The 19,067-nt window shown below is 47.6% G+C and overlaps 1 protein-coding gene across 2 annotated transcripts in view; it reads left to right on the top strand.

The window, feature by feature from the left end:
• LOC144148912 (cytochrome P450 2C30-like) overlaps positions 1–19,067 on the top strand; it is a 74,997-nt gene that overhangs the window by 37,916 nt on the left and 18,014 nt on the right. For both annotated transcript variants that reach the window (XM_077680442.1, XM_077680441.1), the window contains exons 6-7: positions 11,000–11,115; positions 16,542–16,800. In XM_077680442.1, coding sequence (XP_077536568.1) covers positions 11,000–11,115; positions 16,542–16,800 — 375 coding nt within the window. The remainder of the gene's footprint in view (positions 1–10,999; positions 11,116–16,541; positions 16,801–19,067) is intronic.

Raw genomic sequence — 19,067 nt, 5'->3', positions numbered from 1 at the left:
GTCTCTTCACACGAACGGGAAGCCATCCGGACTCAAGTCGACGACATGCTGAGCGATGACATTATACAGCCATCGAAAAGCCCCTGGGCTGCGCCCGTCGTACTCGTAAAGAAAAAAGACGGCACATTAAGGTTTTCCGTTGACTACCGGCGACTGAACAAAATCACGAAAAAGGACGTGTACCCCCTTCCCCGAATCGACGACGCCCTCGACCACCTCTGCCACGCGAAGTACTTCTCATCGATGGACCTGAAGACCGGCTACTGGCAAATCGAAGTGGACGAGAGAGACCGAGAGAAGACTGCATTTATAACCCCAGACGGCCTATACGAGTTCAAGGTGATGCCGTTTGGGCTGTGCACAGCACCAGCGACGTTTCAAAGAGTCATGGACACTGTGCTAGCTGGCCTTAAGTGGCACACCTGCCTCGTATACCTCGACGACGTAGTGGTATTCGCCCGGACTTTCGACGAACACCTTGCAAGGTTGGAGTCTGTACTCGAGGCCATTCGTACGTCGGGGTTGACGCTAAAGCCTGAAAAGTGCCGTTTCGCATACGGGGAACTCAAGTTCTTGGGCCACGTCGTCAACGCCGCGGGAGTCCTACCTGACCCGGCAAAAACTTCAGCGATTGCGAACTTCCCAAGGCCGAAAGACAAGAAGGGCGTGCGAAGATTTCTCGGGCTGTGCGCATACTACCGGCGCTTCGTGGCAAACTTCGCACGCATTGCAGAGCCACTCACGCGCTTGACGAAAGATAGCACCCCTTTCAGCTGGGAAAACGACCAAGAAAAAGCATTCTGCGAGCTGCAAATACGCCTGCAAAGCCCGCCCGTGCTCGCTCATTTCGACGAAAATGCCGAAACGGAAATGCACACGGACGCCACTGATATCGGCTTGGGTGCCGTCCTTGTCCAAAAGCAAAGCGGCTGCGAAAGGGTAATCGCCTATGCCAGCCGTGGTCTGTCGAAGGAGGAGAAAAACTATTCTGCCTCTGAGAAAGAGTGCCTGGCTATTATATGGGCGATTTCAAAATTTCGCCCATACGTGTATGGAAGGCCATTCAAGGTTGTAACAGACCACCATGCGCTGTGTTGGCTCGCCAATTTGAAGGACCCCTCTGGCCGTCTTGGGCGGTGGAGCTTGCGCCTGCAGGAGTTCGACGTTACCGTCGTTTATAAATCCGGCAGGAAACACTCCGACGCCGACTGCCTGTCCCGCGCCCCCGTCGACCCACCACAAGACTCTGATGAAGACAGCGCGTTCTTCGGGATCGTGACGGAGAGCGACCTAGCCGCCCAGCAGCGTGCCGACCCCGACTTACGCGTCATAATCGAGTACCTCGAGGGATGCAACGTTGCCGTTCCTAGGACCTTCAAACGCAGCTTACCAGCATTCAGCCTGAGAAACTCCGTCCTTGTGAAGAAGAATTTCTGCCCCGGAACAAGAGCGAATTACCTCCTCGTCATCCCCGCGGACCTTCGTGACGAAATTTTGGAAGCGTGCCACGACGACCCGTCTTCCGGACATCTGGGCACAGCCCGCACTATTGGAAAAATCAAGGCGAGGTACTACTGGCCCGGCCTTACCTCTGACGTCACCCACTACGTCCGGAGCTGCCGTGACTGCCAGCGACGAAAAACGCCGCCGACAAGACCCGCCGGACTTCTGCAACCGATCGCCGTCCCGTCGAGACCATTTCAACAGATTGGAATGGACCTTTTAGGCCCGTTCCCTACGTCACGATCACACAACAAGTGGATTGTCGTAGCGACAGACTACATGACGCGCTACGCAGAGACCGCCGCTCTTCCGAGGGGGACTGCACAAGAAGTGGCGAAGTTCTTTATAAGCCAAGTTGTGCTACGACATGGAGCCCCGGAAGTCCTAATCACAGACCGCGGAACGGCATTTACTGCAGAGCTGATGCAAGGAGTATTACGCTACAGCAACACGGATCACCGAAGAACGACCGCGTACCACCCCCAAACGAACGGACTAACAGAACGTCTGAACAAGACAATCGCAGATATGCTGTCAATGTACGTTGACGTTGAACATAAGACTTGGGACGAAGTTCTCCCGTATGTCACGTTTGCGTACAACACGGCTATCCAGGAGACGACGCAGCTGACGCCGTTCGAGCTTGTCTACGGTAGAAGGCCGACTACGATGCTCGACGCCATGCTTCCGCACGTAGAAGACGAGGACCTCAACGCCGACGTCCACGGATATCTTCAACGTGCGGAGGAGGCCCGCCAGCTCGCTCGAGTTCGTATAAGGGACCAGCAGCTGGTGGATGCCGGCCGCTACAACCTCCGACGCCGAGACGCCGAGTACCAACCAGGGGATCGTGTGTGGGTTTGGACTCCCATCCGACGACGCGGACTCAGTGAGAAGCTCCTGCGACGGTATTTCGGACCCTACCAGATTCTACGACGTGTTGGCCAACTTACCTACGAAGTGATCCCCGATGTTGACTCCGGCACATCACGACGACGCACGCGGCCTGAAGTCGTCCACGTGGTTCGCTTAAAACCTTTCTACGAACGACGACGAACTTTTATTTTCATTTGTTCGGACTGTCGCTTATGTTAGCACCGGGTCGATGCACTCTTAGAGGGGGGGTAATGCCGCGAACCATACATTGGGTTTGTTTATTTGTGTTTTGCTTTTACCGCCCGGCTGTGCCGGTCTGTGTTATCTCTGCGCCAAGGAAAGCGCGTGTTCAATTCTTTCTTTCTGTGCCGCATGTGTTATCTGTTGTGATAGGGAGAGCATTCCGATCTAACGTGAACAGCCCAGAATAATCTTCTTGGGTCTACTATGTTCTCGATGCGAATCGACGTTTCGAGAACCACGCGCGCCAAAAGATAAAAAGCCTGCAGTGCGGACGCCGGGGCATTCGATTCTGCGACGCTCGCTGACGCAAGTCACTTTGTTGACCGCTGCTTCGCCGCCTCTGTATTCTTTTAAGTTTTTAGGGGAGCACAAGTTCGCTCCAATAAACTTGTTTCTCCTGCAAGACAACTGCGTCGTCCTTGGCTTCGTGACAATATTCTGATAGGATTCGCAGTCCTAATATTTCAAAGCGAGGGTAAGGAACAATGGTGAAATATTGCCCCCCCCCCCCCAAGCATTCTTTTTTCTAGCTTCAGGATAAGCTATAAAACGATTTCAAAGTTCCGAAGCCGGCTAAGTCATTTTTTTCTGCACGTCACCATCATCATCAACCGCCTTGCGCAGGCCCACTTCAGGACCAAGGCCTCTCCCATTGAACCCCGCTCGCTCCTATTCGGCACTGCCCGAGTCTATTCTTGGCATCCGAATTTCCTTATTTCTTCTCTCCACTGAGCAACAGCTTCCCCATTCTTCTAGTCCTTTCTCCGGGTATCCATTTCGCTACCCTAGTGGTCCACCTGTTCTTAGTTTGTCTCACAACATAGCCAGCCAAATTCCAGTTCTTAATTTCAACCATGGTATCTTCTACTCGAGAGCTGCGCGTATTTCGAAAAGAAATACCCACGTATACTTAAAAATCATTTGCGACGCAGAATTCCTCCTGCTCTTGCGCGTGCAACCCTTGAACTTGTGTTGGTGCAGCATCAAGATCGAGCGAAAAGATAGCTGAAATAAATCCAGTGACATACAAAAGGCACACTTTTGAATATTGCCTTATGCAACGAGTCTGTGATATGCGTAAGCACTGCAGTTTTAAGTTTTCGGAATAACTAAACGGCCAAGTTTAACAACAGCTACATTGCGCGTTCCCCGGCAAAACCCTGCTTGAGGTGTGGGATGGTGGCTCGCGGCAGGAACGTCCGATGGGTAACGTCTACGTGTCTATTGCGTACAGTGTCGCTTACCATTCATGACCCAGCGTTCTTTGAGATACTCAAGTTAGGACCCATGAAAAAGAAAAGAACTTCCCATTGAAACTATCAGAAAGTGAAGGTAGACTGTCGCGATTTTTATTAGTCCTTCCTCGAGTATAGTGAATGACTTCGCCTGTTCTGGAGAGAGAGAACACTTTATTGGCTGAGGAAGCGACCAAAGAGAATTGAAGTCCTTATGTTGGCGACGGGTAAGGGCTGAACGTCCACCCCACCAGGACGCCTTCTCCTTGAGTTAGGTGGGCGAGCTCGTGGTGACCGTAGGCCGATGCCTTTCGGCGACCTCTTCCGCCCTCTTGACCAGGCGTACCTGTAGGTCCGGGTCGGGGCTGCGAAGCGAGGCCTCCCACCTCTCCTCTGAAGGGATTTCGGGGAAAGGACCCTGGGGGCATGCCCAGATGATGTGGGCCAGGTTGGCATGAGCGCCACATAAGGGGCACGCCGAGGTTGGGTAAAGGCTGGGGTGGATATGCGTCATAACGGCCGAATTGGGGAAGACTTCCGTCTGGAGTTGGCGCCAGACGTGGCTTTGTTCTAATGTCAGGGATTTGTCCGCCCGAGGATAGATCCGGCGGGAGAGGAGGTAGTAGGTGGTAATATCGTGAAAACCGATCAGACGGTCCCGCGCGGACCGGGCTCCGTGGTAAGGATACGGGTTCGGCCCTGCCCGGATAGTAAATCCTCGGGCTAGGTCATGGGCCACCTCGTTTCCCTCGAGCCCAGAATGCGCGGGGGTCCAGATCAGTCGTACTGGGGATTGCGGGGGGTTCCTGAGCAAAATTTTGAGCGCCGTTGGGGATATGCGTCCAGCGGCAAAATTTTGGAGAGCGGTTTTAGAATCCGTAATGATTGTTGCGGGGGTAGGGTTGAGTGAAAGGGCCAGCGCTATCGCCGCCTCTTCCGCCGGTTCTGGGATGGGCGTCCGGACTGTAACGGAATCAATGATGCTGGTTTGGGGGTAATTGCAAACAGCGATTGCGGTGAAAGCCTCATGGTGCCTGTATTCCGCTGCATCTACGTACACTACTAACGGGTCGTTTTTGTATTTCTTGTGCAGGGCGCGGGCTCGTTGTTCCCTCCGATCAGTGTGGTACGTGGGATTCATGTTGCGGGGAAGTGGTTTGGCTATGATGTTAGCGTGAATATTATGGGAAATAGTTGTTGCATCGTGATATAGGGTGTGGTATCCTATTCCTAGGTTTTGGAGGATGTGTCTTCCTGTGGGACTGCGAGCGAGGCGTTCGTATTGTCCCATCAGGTGCGCTTCGACAAGTTCGCTGGCCTTACTGTGAAGGCCTAACCCTTCCAGTCTGGCAGTTGACGTGCCGGGGGGGAGCTGTAGCGCCGCCTTGTAGGCGCGTCTAATGAGGACGTCTATTTTGTCCGTTTCTACCGTTGTAAGCTTAAGGTATTGAATGGAATAAACTATTCGGCTCACGATGAAGGCTTGGAGGAGGTGGTTCCTGTCCTGCTCGGTGAGGCCCGAGTGCTTATTGGTGACTCTCTTCAGGAGACTAGTAGTTTGGTGTACATGCCGTTCTATCGTCTTGAGAAAGTTGTTATTCAGTCTGGATGATTGTATCTGAAGCCCAAGGACTTTGAGGGAAGTGACTTCTGGAATCTCTCTCCCTTCGATGTGAACTTTGATGTTGGGTCTGACTTGTTTTTTGTGGCTCGGGGGAATACATAGTAGCTGAGACTTGACCGTGGAGCAGGTCAAGCCCGCTTTCCTCACCTCCTCCACCACCACTTCTACGCCTCTTTGAAGCGTTTCTTCGATGTGGCCATCACTCCCCCGGTTCATCCAGAGGGTGATGTCGTCTGCGTAGAGGCTATGGTAGAGGTGGGGAATCTGTGCTAGCTTTAGGGGAATACTTATTATTGCTAGATTGAAAAGTAATGGTGACAGGACGGCTCCTTGTGGCGTGCCTCGACTGCCAAGCGGGATAGTGTTAGAGACGAGGCTGTCTAGATGTATGGCGGCTGTCCGGTTCGACAAGAAGTCTTTAATGTAATTGTAAATTCTTTCGCCCGGATTGACCGATCCTAGACCCGACATTATGGCCTCGTGCGCAACGTTGTCAAATGCTTTGGTCAGGTCCAGGGCCAGTATGGCCGCCGTGTCTAGGCCGCAGGGGGGTTTGATGATTTGCTCTGATAATTGTAAAAGTACATCTTGAGTTGACAGACCAGTTCTGAAGCCAATCATACTGTGGGGGAATTGTTCAGTGTCGTTCATGTATGTTGTGAGACGGGCTAAGATTACGTGCTCCATGAGTTTTCCTAAGCATGACGTCAGGGAAATGGGGCGGAGGTGTTCGATCGAGAGTGGTTTGTTTGGCTTAGGAATGAGGATAACCTTGGCATGTTTCCATGATTCCGGTATTTGCCCTGTTATCCAACATGTGTTGAGAAATGCTGTTATTGCGGTGATTGATAAGTCGTCGAGGTTTCTTAGTGCCCGGTTCGAGATCTGGTCAGGACCAGGCTCCGAGTTAGACCTAAGTTTGCGAATTGCCAGTCGGACCTCTGCCTCGGTTATATCTCTATCCAATTCAGGATTAGGATGCCCACTGTACGGGGGCAGCGCGATTTTGGGACCTATTGGGAGGTACATGTCTCGGATTTGGGCCGTTAGTTCGTCGTCGGATCCTGAGTATGAGTGAAGGATTTTAGATATGTGGTGTTTCTGTTCTGTTTTGCTCTGATCTGGATCGAGGAGGTGTTTAAGCAGCTGCCATGTCTTCTTCATTCCAAGGTTTCCTTTCATCTCGTCGCAAATCTGGCTCCACTGGTTGCGCGCGAGAGTGATCGCGTGCGTTCTAATCTCCGTTTCCAGTCTGGCCAGTTTCAGCCGCAGTTTCCGGTTGCTCTTGTTTCGACGCCATCGTTTTTGGATTCCTCGGTATGCCTCCCAAAGGTGGTTGAGGCGGGAGTCTACCATATCGGAAGGGATTTCAGGGTCTAGGTCTTTAGTGGCTGCTTTTATGTCTGCAATTAATTGTTGCGTCCATACGTTTATGTCAATGCACTCCGGACTTTCGCGTTCGTCGCCATGTGTGCTGGTGATTTGCCGGAGCGCCCTGAACTCATCCCAGTCGGTCAGAGTTTGCTGTCTAAGGTTTTGATTGAGTTTTTGATTCGGAGTCATCACAATCTCAATTATTATGTGGTCACTGCCAACCGTTTGTTCAGTGACCCCCCATCTTAGTCTGTTTACGTGTAGGGAGAGGGTGAGATCCGGGGTAGTGTCGCGTTGTGTGCTGTTTCCGATGCGTGTAGGGGTGTGCATGCCTGTTTCTAGCGTCAGATGGTGTGTCTGTATTCGTTCCCATAGGTCTCTTCCCTTTGGCTCGCATTTTGGGTATCCCCAGGCCGTGTGAGGCGCATTGAAGTCGCCAAGTATGAGCAGAGCGTGCGGGCCCACCTCCTTCCTCGTGAGCGAGAATAGTTGATTGAATCGGTCGGCTTTAGATTTAGGGGCGCTGTAGACGTTCAGTATATAAAGTCTTTGCGCTCCCCTTTTACGTGGGAGGACAGTAATTAGGTCATGGGGAATTGCAATGCTATCGATTTGGCTCCTATAGGCCGGTATATGTCTCTGTAAAAGGACCGCCGTTTTGAGGTCCGTCGCACTTTGAAAGGCCTTATAACCGGGTAATTTGACTACGGCATTTGTCTCTTGCAGCGCTATAATTTCTGGGGGAGAGTCTATGCTTTGAAGGTACATCTGTAAATTATGTTTTTTGCGTTTGTACCCTCGGCAATTCCACTGCCAGACCTTAATAGGGTTGTCCTTGCTATTGTTGCTGTAAGCCATTATGTGTTTCGCGTTGAGGAATTAGATTGGGAGCAATACCGAGCCGGTTCATTATATCTTGCATGAAGGCATGCAGTTCTGATCTGTAGAGGTTCATTTCCGATCGGAAGGATTCTATGCTGTTCTGCATGATGTTGATATTTTCGTGCAGGGCACCATTGCTTTTCCCGAGAGCGACTATTTTACGTTCTAGTTCTTGTTGTTGGGGGGATTCTTCTACTGGGTTGGGGCTTTGTACGGAGGCTACCGCAATCGCTCGCTTTTTGGGTGCGGGGGAGGTAGATTCTTGGTCTGTAGAATTTGTCTGCGAACTAGCTGCGTTTTGACAGCGGAGTTTAAGAAGTTCTTGCTTGAGGTCATTGTTTTCTCTCCTAAGGGCAGCCATTTCCGCTCTAATGTTAGCTAGCTCAGTTAGTAGTTCTTTGACAGGGGTTTGAGGGATCGGGTATGAGGCGCAGGGGTGGGAGGCCCCGCCATCGAAGCTTACCGATTTTCCATTATCGGCGGTTTTCTGGGACGTGGTCGGGGGGGTGGCCCACCTCGTGGCGTTGGCTTTGGCGCTGCTGGCCGATGGGGATCTCGACTTGTGCTTCGATTGCGACCTCGACGGGGCTCTTCCTCTTACCGTGGTCTGGGTCGTGGGAGAGCTGCGTTCTGGCAGGGCGGGCCACTCTTGGTGGTTTTGAGTGCTCGGCGGAGTTCCCCTTTTCGCCTCTCCGCCGCTCGTTGTTTCTGGCGGCGGGCGTAGGGGGCGACGTGGCTTGAAGCGGTACGGGCATGCTGTGGATCCCGTGAGGTGGGCTCCTCCGCACACGATGCACTTTGGGTTGCACGGACGTCCCTCACTGGGATTGGCGATGCCGCATTTGGGGCACCTGGTCGTTGGTTTCGGGCAGACGTCAGGCCTGTGACCTCGCTGCCAGCACTGCGTACAAGCTTCTGTCTTGTGTCGGAATGGCGTGCAGCGGTACGTGGTGTGGCCGTATCGAATCCAAAATGGAACCTTGTATCCGTCGAAGAGGATCTGAGCGGCGTCAGTGTTTCCGAGTCGCTTGACCGACAGGATGGGCAGGTCTGGGTTGAAGTCGACCACATGGCGAGTTATTTCTTCTGGAGTATCGTCTTCGGGAATTTTGAAAATAATTCCCAGCACCGTGTTGGCGGGGGCCGAGACGTGCGTGGAGATTTCATACTTCTTGTTGTTGAGAACAAGGGATGTGATGCTTGCGAATTTGCGGGCTCGCATGTCGTCGGGGGTGCTGATCAGAATGTAGTTGGAATTTTGGTTCACACGAACTTGATCTCCTGGACTCAGGGGGACTGGTGCTGATTTAGAGATGGTGTTGGCGATAGTTGCAGGCGCTACCGAACTTTGATCGAGGCCTCCTCGCGGTCGGAGCACGATTTTGATGTCGGTCTCCGGCAAGCGCTCCATCGGTGGACCTCGACGTGGCGGCCGGCTTTTGCGGGAATTCGGTGAAACCACCTCGGGCGTCGTGTTGGGACTTCCGGTGGTTGAGGTCCTCTTCAAGGTCAGTGCTCGCTGCTTGCGCCGAATTTCGGCCCATTCTTCGCTTGCGAAGTCCTCGGGGGGAATCTCTTCACCGTCGACAACGACCTCCATCGCTGCTGCTCGAAAGCGTTTCTCTGCGGCGGTGGGCGGCTGCGGAGCGAGCACGTGCACGTGGCGTTCGGACACGGCGGGCTCCGGTGCACGCGCAAGTGGCTGCTATGCTCGCTCGTGAGTTCTAGACTTTCATGAGAGGCCTCGCTTCAGAATTTTAAGTCGTCGTAAAATTCTTCGTGGTCCACTCACCGACTTGAGTGTAGGCTTGTTAGATGCCGCGTGTAGAGAGGAATCGCGCGGTGCCAAGTAATCCACCGGATGGCGGATTTGACCGAAGATTGGCGAGTGTAAAACGGGAGCCCATGCACAGCGCGTCAACACGGCTCGGCCACCTGGTGGCGAATCTGGACATTCCCTATTACTGGCAGAACCGTCACCTTTAAGAATGCATTGTTAAAGAAGCCGTGAAGACAAAATACCAATTGGGTTTATTCGAAAGACTGCTTAGTTTCGATAACAATGATACTAATATCATCGCCATCTTCGAACAAATACCGGAGATATGAAAGAAAACGTGGGAAGCAGTGGCGACCCCCTAGCCAATTTCCCGAAACTTTTCTATGACGTCACGGAACCTTGTTTGTGCGATTGGCGGCCGCCTAACTGACCTGTCGCAACGACACATGACTGGACGTCTGTAATGGGGCCTCTAGTTCTATTTGACCGCATCACTTGAATTCTAACGTGCAGTTAACGCACTGAAAATTGTGTTTTATTGTTGGCCCGTATGACGTCATTCTTGCTCATAACACGTCACTGTGGTACAAAATTTGAAAGTTTTAAAATACTTCTTGCTTTTTTTTGTTAAAAAACATCTTTTGTGGCTGTAATGGAGCTGAGTGAGATAGTGAATCCTAGTTCTTTCGAATTAAACGAAGTTGTATTTTCTCTTCATGGGTCCTTTAACCGACAGGAGACACCCCTGCTTTCCTAACCACTGAATAACGAGTGGAAACGAGACAGTTTCTTCCTTTTATGTAGGTATTTCAGGTGCACCTGCATCACAAATATTTAAGTATTTTTTTTGGCGGTTAATAAAAATATAATTGTGCAAGCCTAGAGATTAGGGCTAATGTTGTGTCCGCCTAGATGCGTTCAGTTCTTCCTGATGCGATTTGTCATGGTTCTAATATTCACTTACTGGGGCCTTGAGAAAAAGTCATAAGCAATGGCACAAAACTTTTACAGAAGGTACCGCCTTACGAAGTGTACGCGTCTTAAACAGAAGAGTTTGCAATGATGCCTACTCACACGGTTTACACATGTGCGGTGTAGTAATAAATGACCCTACGAGATTGTATGCCCACCAAAGAAGCTCTAAGAAAAAATTCAAATTTCTAAGGCTGAGCCACCTGAACTACACCAGCCCTTTCTTCTTCACAGAAACAAGGCATTTAAACATTTCAGTGCCCCATAAAAGAAATAAACACCCAGGAAGGTGGTTTGAGTTCAGATATTCACGCCATACTATTCGAAAATGTCTCTTTGACTTCAGAGTGCAAGCACGACATTGAATCTAAGAAATTGCGTGTATGTTTATTGGAAAAACTTTTATCCGCTGAAAATGATTTATTTTCTTGTTACTGCCCCGATTGGCCATACGGCCTAGAATATGGTCTTCAATCCCACTGCCTTTTTGTGCTTTTATATTTTCCAAAGGAGACAAATTGACGCCTACAATGGGGAAAATGACGTGAACAACTCTACTGGCTTCATTCGACGGTATTTGGAAAAGATTGAAGAAAGAAAAGAAGATCCAAATCCTATGTTCACGTGTAAGTTTTGTATTGCGTAAAAACTGCGTTTCCAGTTTCCAAGGACAACATACTACTTGTGGAAAGCCGGAGAGGGGAAATGTTGGACAAGAATCAACCACAGAAACGGATAATTTTAATTTGACCTACTTCACACTCATGAATGCAACGCATATATAATAACATACCATTAGTTACGAAGTCAGCAAACCAATTTTTGTATTATCACACCAAGTTTTTGTGCTTTTTGTAGAAATTTGAACATTCGTGTAGGTTATTTCTTGAGGGAAATGTATTTGTACCATCGTGATATATTGAAATACGAATAACGCAGAGCATGGCTTTCAGTACATGCCCCGCATCCTGGCGACAGGCCGCGTATGCGCAGCCCGAACAAGATAGGAGATTTCGTGTCCAACCTTGGTATGGAAACACCATCGTTCGGTGTGTGAACACATTGGTTTCTCTTCCCGCCGCGTTTGCCACCCGCTCACGCGAGCGTTATCTAACTTCGTCGCTTCGCTGAGCGAAAGGGGCGCACGCAGCTTTATTCTTTATTTCTTTATTTCGTTCTAAGTGCCCGACAGACCACGGAAAGACGATGGCTTTTTCATATCAAGGTTGGTGACGAACTCTGATATCTTGTTCGCACTGTGCATACGCGGACCGTCGCCAGGATGCGTTTCATGTACTGGAAGCCACGCACTCCGTTTGTCTTATTTCAATGTATCACGATAGTAAGTGCAGGCTATTTTTCTTATTTATTTTATTTGTAACGTGAAGTTCATGCCGTGAAAAGGTCGAATAGGATGTGTTAAAGAGAGCGATGCACTTTTGTTTTGAATTTCGCAACGTTTCAAAGGAAATACGGAAATATAACCAAATTTTGTTCTAGATGAATGCTTGGGTTACGTAAATCTAGCCACAGTTTTCACGTAGACTCTAATAAACAGATATGTTTGGCTTAGGGATTTTTTCGCGAATGAAAAGAAACGTGCTCGTAAAAAAGCGCGCCAACCTTCTATCTGCAAGCGTGATGCCAAGCCCACGTTTTTGTCCACCGGCTACTGCACCTGGTATAATAACCGTGACCATAGCTTCAGTACCAAGAAAGCGGGTCCGATCACGGCTCCAATGGCGGCTTTTCAGATTAAGGCGAAAAGCGATAATACTCGTGTGTCGATGTTGCGGTGGACACTGCACATCTGCAGGTGGTAACAATTATTCCGGAGGCCTCCACTACGGCGCGCCAAATAGCCGAGGTGTAGCTTATACGTGTTGAAAACACACAAAAAAAATAACTTCACCAGCATAAAATTAAAGGGCATCAGAGAGGAAGTTAACTTTAAGGATGTCGAAGGGACGAAAAGAAGATTAGAATGCTGGTGGACGAAAAGCAGAGAGGGGAATATTGCCTAGGACAGTTACCACCTGTAACAGGGAAAAAAAGTATTTCGGGCCTAATAAGCTTTAGTGCCTGCCCTAAGCAGCGCTAGTATTAAACCAAGAGAGTAAAACATGGTTATATTAGTCCTTTTTGGTAAGATGACATGGCATCACCCCGCTTCAAACGGGAAACCAATAGCAATCATTATCATCATCATCAATTTTATGATTCAATGTAAGGCATCTTTGTTATATTTTTCGTCAAATTTTAATGCGGCCACAGCGAAAGTTGGGGAAAGTTGGGCTTTTAATGGGTTTGTCTTCAATAGCCTTCTAGGCGCTCTTACTAAATTCTTATTACAACGCATTATTTGTCACCGCCAATGCGTTTCTGCTTCCACCACCACCTTTAAAGCGGAGGTGTCTACCATAGCGACCTCACCGATGCTGTGGTTCGCATGTTTTAAAAATGGTATTCTTACTTGCACTACCTAATTTGGAAATTTCTGGCCTGCTTTTTACCTGCACCAGCTGCCGTGCCAGAAGTTAGCGAACGCGTGATCATTAAGTATAAAAAGCCGGGACCTTCCAAAACTACCGAATTCGGTACTTGCGAACTTCACGTAAATATTTTTTCAGTTAACAAAATATATAGGAGGCGTATTGGAAGCAAAGTATTCGCACAAAATGTACAAAAGCCCAATTCTCTTTGTATAACTTTACATGGGATTCCTTTAAGGGGTATTAAATAAAGACACGCTAAAGATGCTAGCCAACAGCTCCCATTTGAACCGTAACGTTCAAAAAAATTGTATTTACGTATTGTAAGTAACTCACCAGCACAATGCGGGTGAGTTTAAATGGGCAGAATTGCGGGGAAATTATGTATATATTGGCGGAGAAGGTAGAATATTTTAGATACAGTAAATTATTTTTGTTTCAGTGCAGTTTAACCGATTCACACATTTACTTGAAAGGAGTAAAAACAAGTGGATAGAATATTTAGGTTAACAATCGTAGCTTAGATGGCGTAATGCATTCTAAGATTATGTAATGTAATAATCGGCACTGGAGGCTGAGATCACAGTATAAATTATGTTGATAGTTTTAAGTGCAGATATGTAAGAGCCATACTCTAAAATATGAGGAGTTTATTAGAAATCACAAGCTAAGTACGGGGCAGAATAATAAAGGCCCTCCTTTCAAATGTACACGCGTTTTTATTGGTCATTACATCAGAGGGCGACAATATAGGGCGTTCAAACAAGCCCTTGTTACTTCACGGGAGGCGAATGGTATCTTTAAGAAGCTAGAAGATATGGAGGAGAAGGTAGAAGAAATAGAAGGTAGGTAATTTAAGAAAGAGAAACATTTTGCATAAAAGTATAGCTCAAACGAATCACGGATTTTGTTCAAACTTGAAGAAACCCCGGCTGACAATTCGATGACTCTTTTCACGAGGCAAGTCAATACATTTCAAAATTGTTAGGCTCAATATTCAGCAAAGTTAGCACATTTTAAACTACAAACATACCTTTTAGCAATTTTCAGTGCGTATATCTAAATGTACGTTGCTGATCTGCAAGCAGCCTATCGCGAATCGCTAGGTAATCACCGGCAGAATGATAGGTGCTCCTTTCTTTTAAAGGAGGGTTTGGAATTATCGTTACTCCACGTACTTACGTTATAATGCGTTCTAGTGACGAAAGTATTTTTATGCTCAATTACTTGAGCAGCAACCATGTTCCTGTTCGTGTTGCCAGAGTGGTTTTCATATTTTATAAAGGTTTGGAACAACATATAGCTGTGGAAGAATCGGCTTGAAATTCGCCTCCTCCTGGTGACAAGTTACTTTTCTACTTCTAGAAGCTTTTCCACACGGTGCCTTGTTAGAAAAACTGAGACTACACTGATTCTTTGCTGGACGCAAATACATACTATTATGAGCAATATGAAAGGGAACACGGGAATGCAAAGGCAACTCCCTCAGACCCAGCTATGCGTGATACACAGCGGCCGCCGTCGGAAACCAAGTGGAAAGGGGGACGTTGTCCGAACAAGTGTTCCCATTCCCGCCGTGCGTCATATCGGCTTTCGGACCAAGGCCGCCTGTATAAAGATTGCCTGACGCGTCGGCCGCCTTCCAATAGGAAGGGTAGGGATGCTTAGTTCAGCCACTCCACCGCTAAGTGGCGCGCGCCGGCCGACGCCGCGCCTTACGTCACTGCTCGCGAGTCGCGAACTTTGCACCCATTTCTACAGCGTGTGTCTGTCAGCTTGCCTCGAAGGTGTGGGAGCGCCACCTGGGGAACGCTAGACAAACTCAAATATTTTGCATAGTTTCCGAGAAGCGGCGCTGGCTGGCGGACATGAAAGCACGTAGTAAGGTTACGGAGCGGGAAAGGGTAGGAGAGAGCAACAGGAGAGTGGCTGTTCGGCCATTTTTTTCTCACGCGTTAGGCAATGTTTATACCGGCGGCGTTGGTCGGACGATACCATATTATCGGCGAAATGACGTAAGCTGCTGCTTTGTAGAAATCACAGTGTGGGGGGAGTGCCAAGACTTAGTGGAAGAGCGCCCTCCTCCCCCCTTTCATTTTCACAGCGCCATCCGCGTATCCGCGTATCAGCGCCACGCCATCTGCAGTGAACGTCTGTTTCGAGGCTGTTTGCCACGCGTTCCTGTATTCCCTTTCATATTGCTCATAATAGTACTTGTGTGAGAAAAATCAGGGGTGAAGTTAGGATCAGGTCAACCTTATTCGCGTCCCGAGGTGGTAATCTAGTTGCTTGAGATAATAATTGCCTTCTTCAGGTTTAAAATAAAACAAAACCTGTCTAAAAAAGTGATAAGCACGCTCGTTGCGCGGTACAGCTATTGTTATAAAAGTTAATGCCTCGTATTTTAAATACTAGATAATTAGAACAGGTTATACAACTTGGACCAATCGTAACTTGTAATAAAACTCAGTACTCTGTATAGGTTATTTTTTTGTATAACAAGTAGCTTGGTATAAATGCGATTGTGCACAATGAAACTTAACGCTCCCGGTACGCAATCAGGAAGGCTTTACTATCACATATTCGCAACAAAAAAATTTTGCTCGAGTACGTACATTATAGTATTAAGAACTCAGTCACGTCGGTGAAACATACAAATGTTTAAAGCCTTAGACAACTTAAAAGTTCAATATATAATTTGTCTCTCTTAACCGGTATGAAAAATACCAGCGGTGCTTACATTGGAGTTTTATTTATATGGTAGTAATATAAATATATGATACATTCACCAGTAAGAAACAAGAAAAGAAGCCGCAGCGCGATGTACACGTGCCGTCAATAGAAATGCGAACACCACCTCGTAAATTTACAGAAATTTCTTTATTCGCAAACTGCTCATCGCTGCAGTGTTGGGGTTTTAAAGGAGTCCTCAATAAAGGAAAAGCTTCCTGTAAACTGGTAATGCCTGTCATTGTGCCAGTATGAGGTATATCTTGTGTTATTCCCAAAGCCTTGTTCTAATTACTTATGACGGCAACTGTACATATAATTTTTCAAGCAAACGCACATTTCATTTTACACACGCTGCAGCCTTTCAAATAGGCGTGGTGTCACGCCCGAGTTTGCTGAAAATAATTGTGTTAAGGCAGACATATTTAATAACGTGCACCATAATATTCAGCCCAAGTATTTGGTGGGCATAAACGAAAAACTAGGCATAAGGGAAACTTCTTTCCAGCACTTCTTTCTGGAAAAGAACGACATAAACTTACAGTAAAACCATTTGCCACACAAAAGGTATTTTGTGGGGTACTGTGGTTTATAAAGCTTTAAGAAAGATCACTTTTGGAATGGCGCATAAAATCAACGGAATGTAGCTCGTCGTAATATTTATTACGGTGCACAAACAAATCCAAGCAAGTTTGCACTGTATTCAAGTATTTTCTGTCGTGGCAGTGTATTTTATTGGCACCGCTTGTGAACACAACCAGTGTGAATGCAATGTCGTCATCTGCCCTGCAACTTTATGTAAAAGCAAGTATTTTGGCTTCTCCATGCAGATCGCTACCTTGTGGGAAATATTAACGCATTCCTCCTTGGGGGCACATTCAGTACGGCGATCACAATGAACACGCACCTGGTGAACTTCGCCAAACATCCGCATACGATTCAGGCTCGGGTGCAGCAAGAAATCGATGACGTCATCGGTAGGGAACGGCAGCCTACTTGGGAAGACCGGAAAAAGATGCCCTTCACACTGGCGTGCGTGTGGGAAATGGACAGGTGGAAGACAGCAGCAGCACTAGGAATACCCCGAGAGTAAGCACAACGATTTACAAAGTATTAAAACGTTTACGCACGTTACAATTCATGTGCGTATCCGTTCTTATTGAACGCAGGCCTCTTCAAAATATAATATTACCTCTCGGCCCTTCCCGTAAGTGTGAGTTGCTTCGGTGCATGGGGCACGCGTCTCGTGTTGCTAGGAATGAATTCAACTTCGTTGTCAACTGTAAGATCCTTAGGTTATAACTGAATGTACCGGCTGTGCAGCTCAGGACGTTTTGGTGTTTCGTAATTTTCACACAACTGCACCGTAGAGGAAGGCGCTGTCTGTGATGCAGGTAAGGTAATTGATTGCCGACGATCAGTTCAACAGCCATACGTACAGAAGACAGATAGGAATTTGCTGGTCAGAGTAGTACGAGTAAAACTTATAGTACGGTGCTAATGTGGCGTCACAGTCTAATTCTGTAAGCACAGCTGATTTTATTCTGTCAGAAAATGACGATATCATGAAAAATAGCACCAGAACCCCGATACTTACGAAAGAGTTCATTGTAAAATATTACTACAATGCTGTCGCTCCAGAAATGCTGTCGTTTGCCATTTTTTCAAACATTCCCAACGAGGCAAATTTACCATACACGACGTATAACCACAGCCTTGGAAATGTTATTACTAAGTTTGTCCAAAAGGCTTATAAGTTGCGCCTAGACTACGTCCCATGCTTTAGAACACTGATTCCGCGGGTATGTAATTAAGGCACTTGCGACGAATCAGCATTTTGGGTTAGGAGCCACGTAAACGGCATCATGTATTTGGCTAGGATAAGCGTAAAAAGCCGTTTGTGGGAGGCTGCACAAATACGCCGTACTTTGTGTTACTACCGATGAAAACCCCTTCGTTTCGGCCAGTAAAAAACATTCTTTTTCACCCCATATAATTAAATACACTTTTCGGAATGACCTCCTTTGTTCAGGGCGCACATTTTGAATTGACCAGCTAGCAGAGGTCGGCAAACTCACTCATGAGTCCACTCACTCAGACTCATTTGGACTCAAACTCACGCGTGAGTTTGAGTTTGAGTGAGCGCGAGGCTAGTGTGGCATGGTGAGTTAGAGCTTGAGTGAGTTCGAGCCGAGTGATCACGACTGAGTTGTAGTCCGATTGAGTTTGAGTCCATTTTGAGTTTTGAGTACATTTTGAGTTTGAGTCCATTTTGAGTTCTGAGTACATTTTGAGTTTGAGTCCATTTTGAGTTCTGAGTACATTTTGAGTTTGAGTCCATTTTGAGTTCTGAGTACATTTGGAGTTTGAGTCCATTTTGAGTTCTGAGTACAATTTGAGTTTGAGTCCATTTTGAGTTCTGAGTACATTTTGAGTTTGAGTCCATTTTGAGTTCTGAGTACACTTTGAGTTTGAGTCCATTTTGAGTTCTGAGTCCATTTTGAGTTTGAGTCCATTTTGAGTTTGAGTTCATTTTGAGTTCTGAGTACAATTTGAGTTTGAGCTCATTTTGAATTCTGAGTACATTTTGAGTTTGAGTCCATTTTGAGTTTGAGTCCATTTTGAGTTCTGAGTACATTCTGAGTTTGAGTCCATTTTGAGTTCTGAGTACATTTTGAGTTTGAGCACATTTTGAGTTTGATTACATATTGAGTTATGAGTACATTTTGAGTTCTGAGTAGTCCATTTGGAGTTTGAGTACATATGAGTAGCCTAGCAGGCAGCTATGGTTGGCTGTTAAGTTTAATGCGTCACTGTGGGCTCGGAATTCAAGTTACCTGCGGGTATGGCACCAATCGCGATCTGCATGATCGGTTGGGAGGGAGGTGGTGTCTGATTTTTTTTAGTTTCTTGTTGAATTTTTATGGCCCTAAGCACTTGCTGTATACCTAATTTTCGCGGCTGGGCGCGTGAGTGATAATTGACTGGTGAGGTCATAAAAAAAGGGTTGTCTTAACTTTTCCTCCTGACGGATCCACTAAGAGCAAGGGAAAGGATGGTGGGAAAGCACACGGCGGCGCTGGCGTGCTGGTTGTTCGCCTGCTACTGTTAACGGCTTGATATACTAGGGGTCACAAAGGAAGAGGTGAGAGCCGGGGGGAAATGGGGGCGGGGGCTGTCCTTTCTACTGTTTCAAATGAATTAGCTGAATTGACTGGGCAGCGCCCCTTAAGACAGAATAATGACCACATTAGATTGGGTGAAAAGTGAAACTGATGAGGCTAAGGCGTGTAAGGTATCAAATGAAAGGTCCGGATTAACGGAATCACGCGGGGTAAATAAAAAAATGCTTCCTG

This window comes from Haemaphysalis longicornis, unplaced genomic scaffold, assembly GCF_048455015.1.
Source record: "Haemaphysalis longicornis isolate Haplotype H1 unplaced genomic scaffold, Haemaphysalis longicornis Haplotype H1 scaffold_8, whole genome shotgun sequence".
In the NCBI taxonomy this organism is placed as follows: domain Eukaryota; kingdom Metazoa; phylum Arthropoda; class Arachnida; order Ixodida; family Ixodidae; genus Haemaphysalis; species Haemaphysalis longicornis.
Note: the sequence above shows the minus strand (reverse complement) of the source record. Positions and strands in the feature narration are given on the sequence as shown.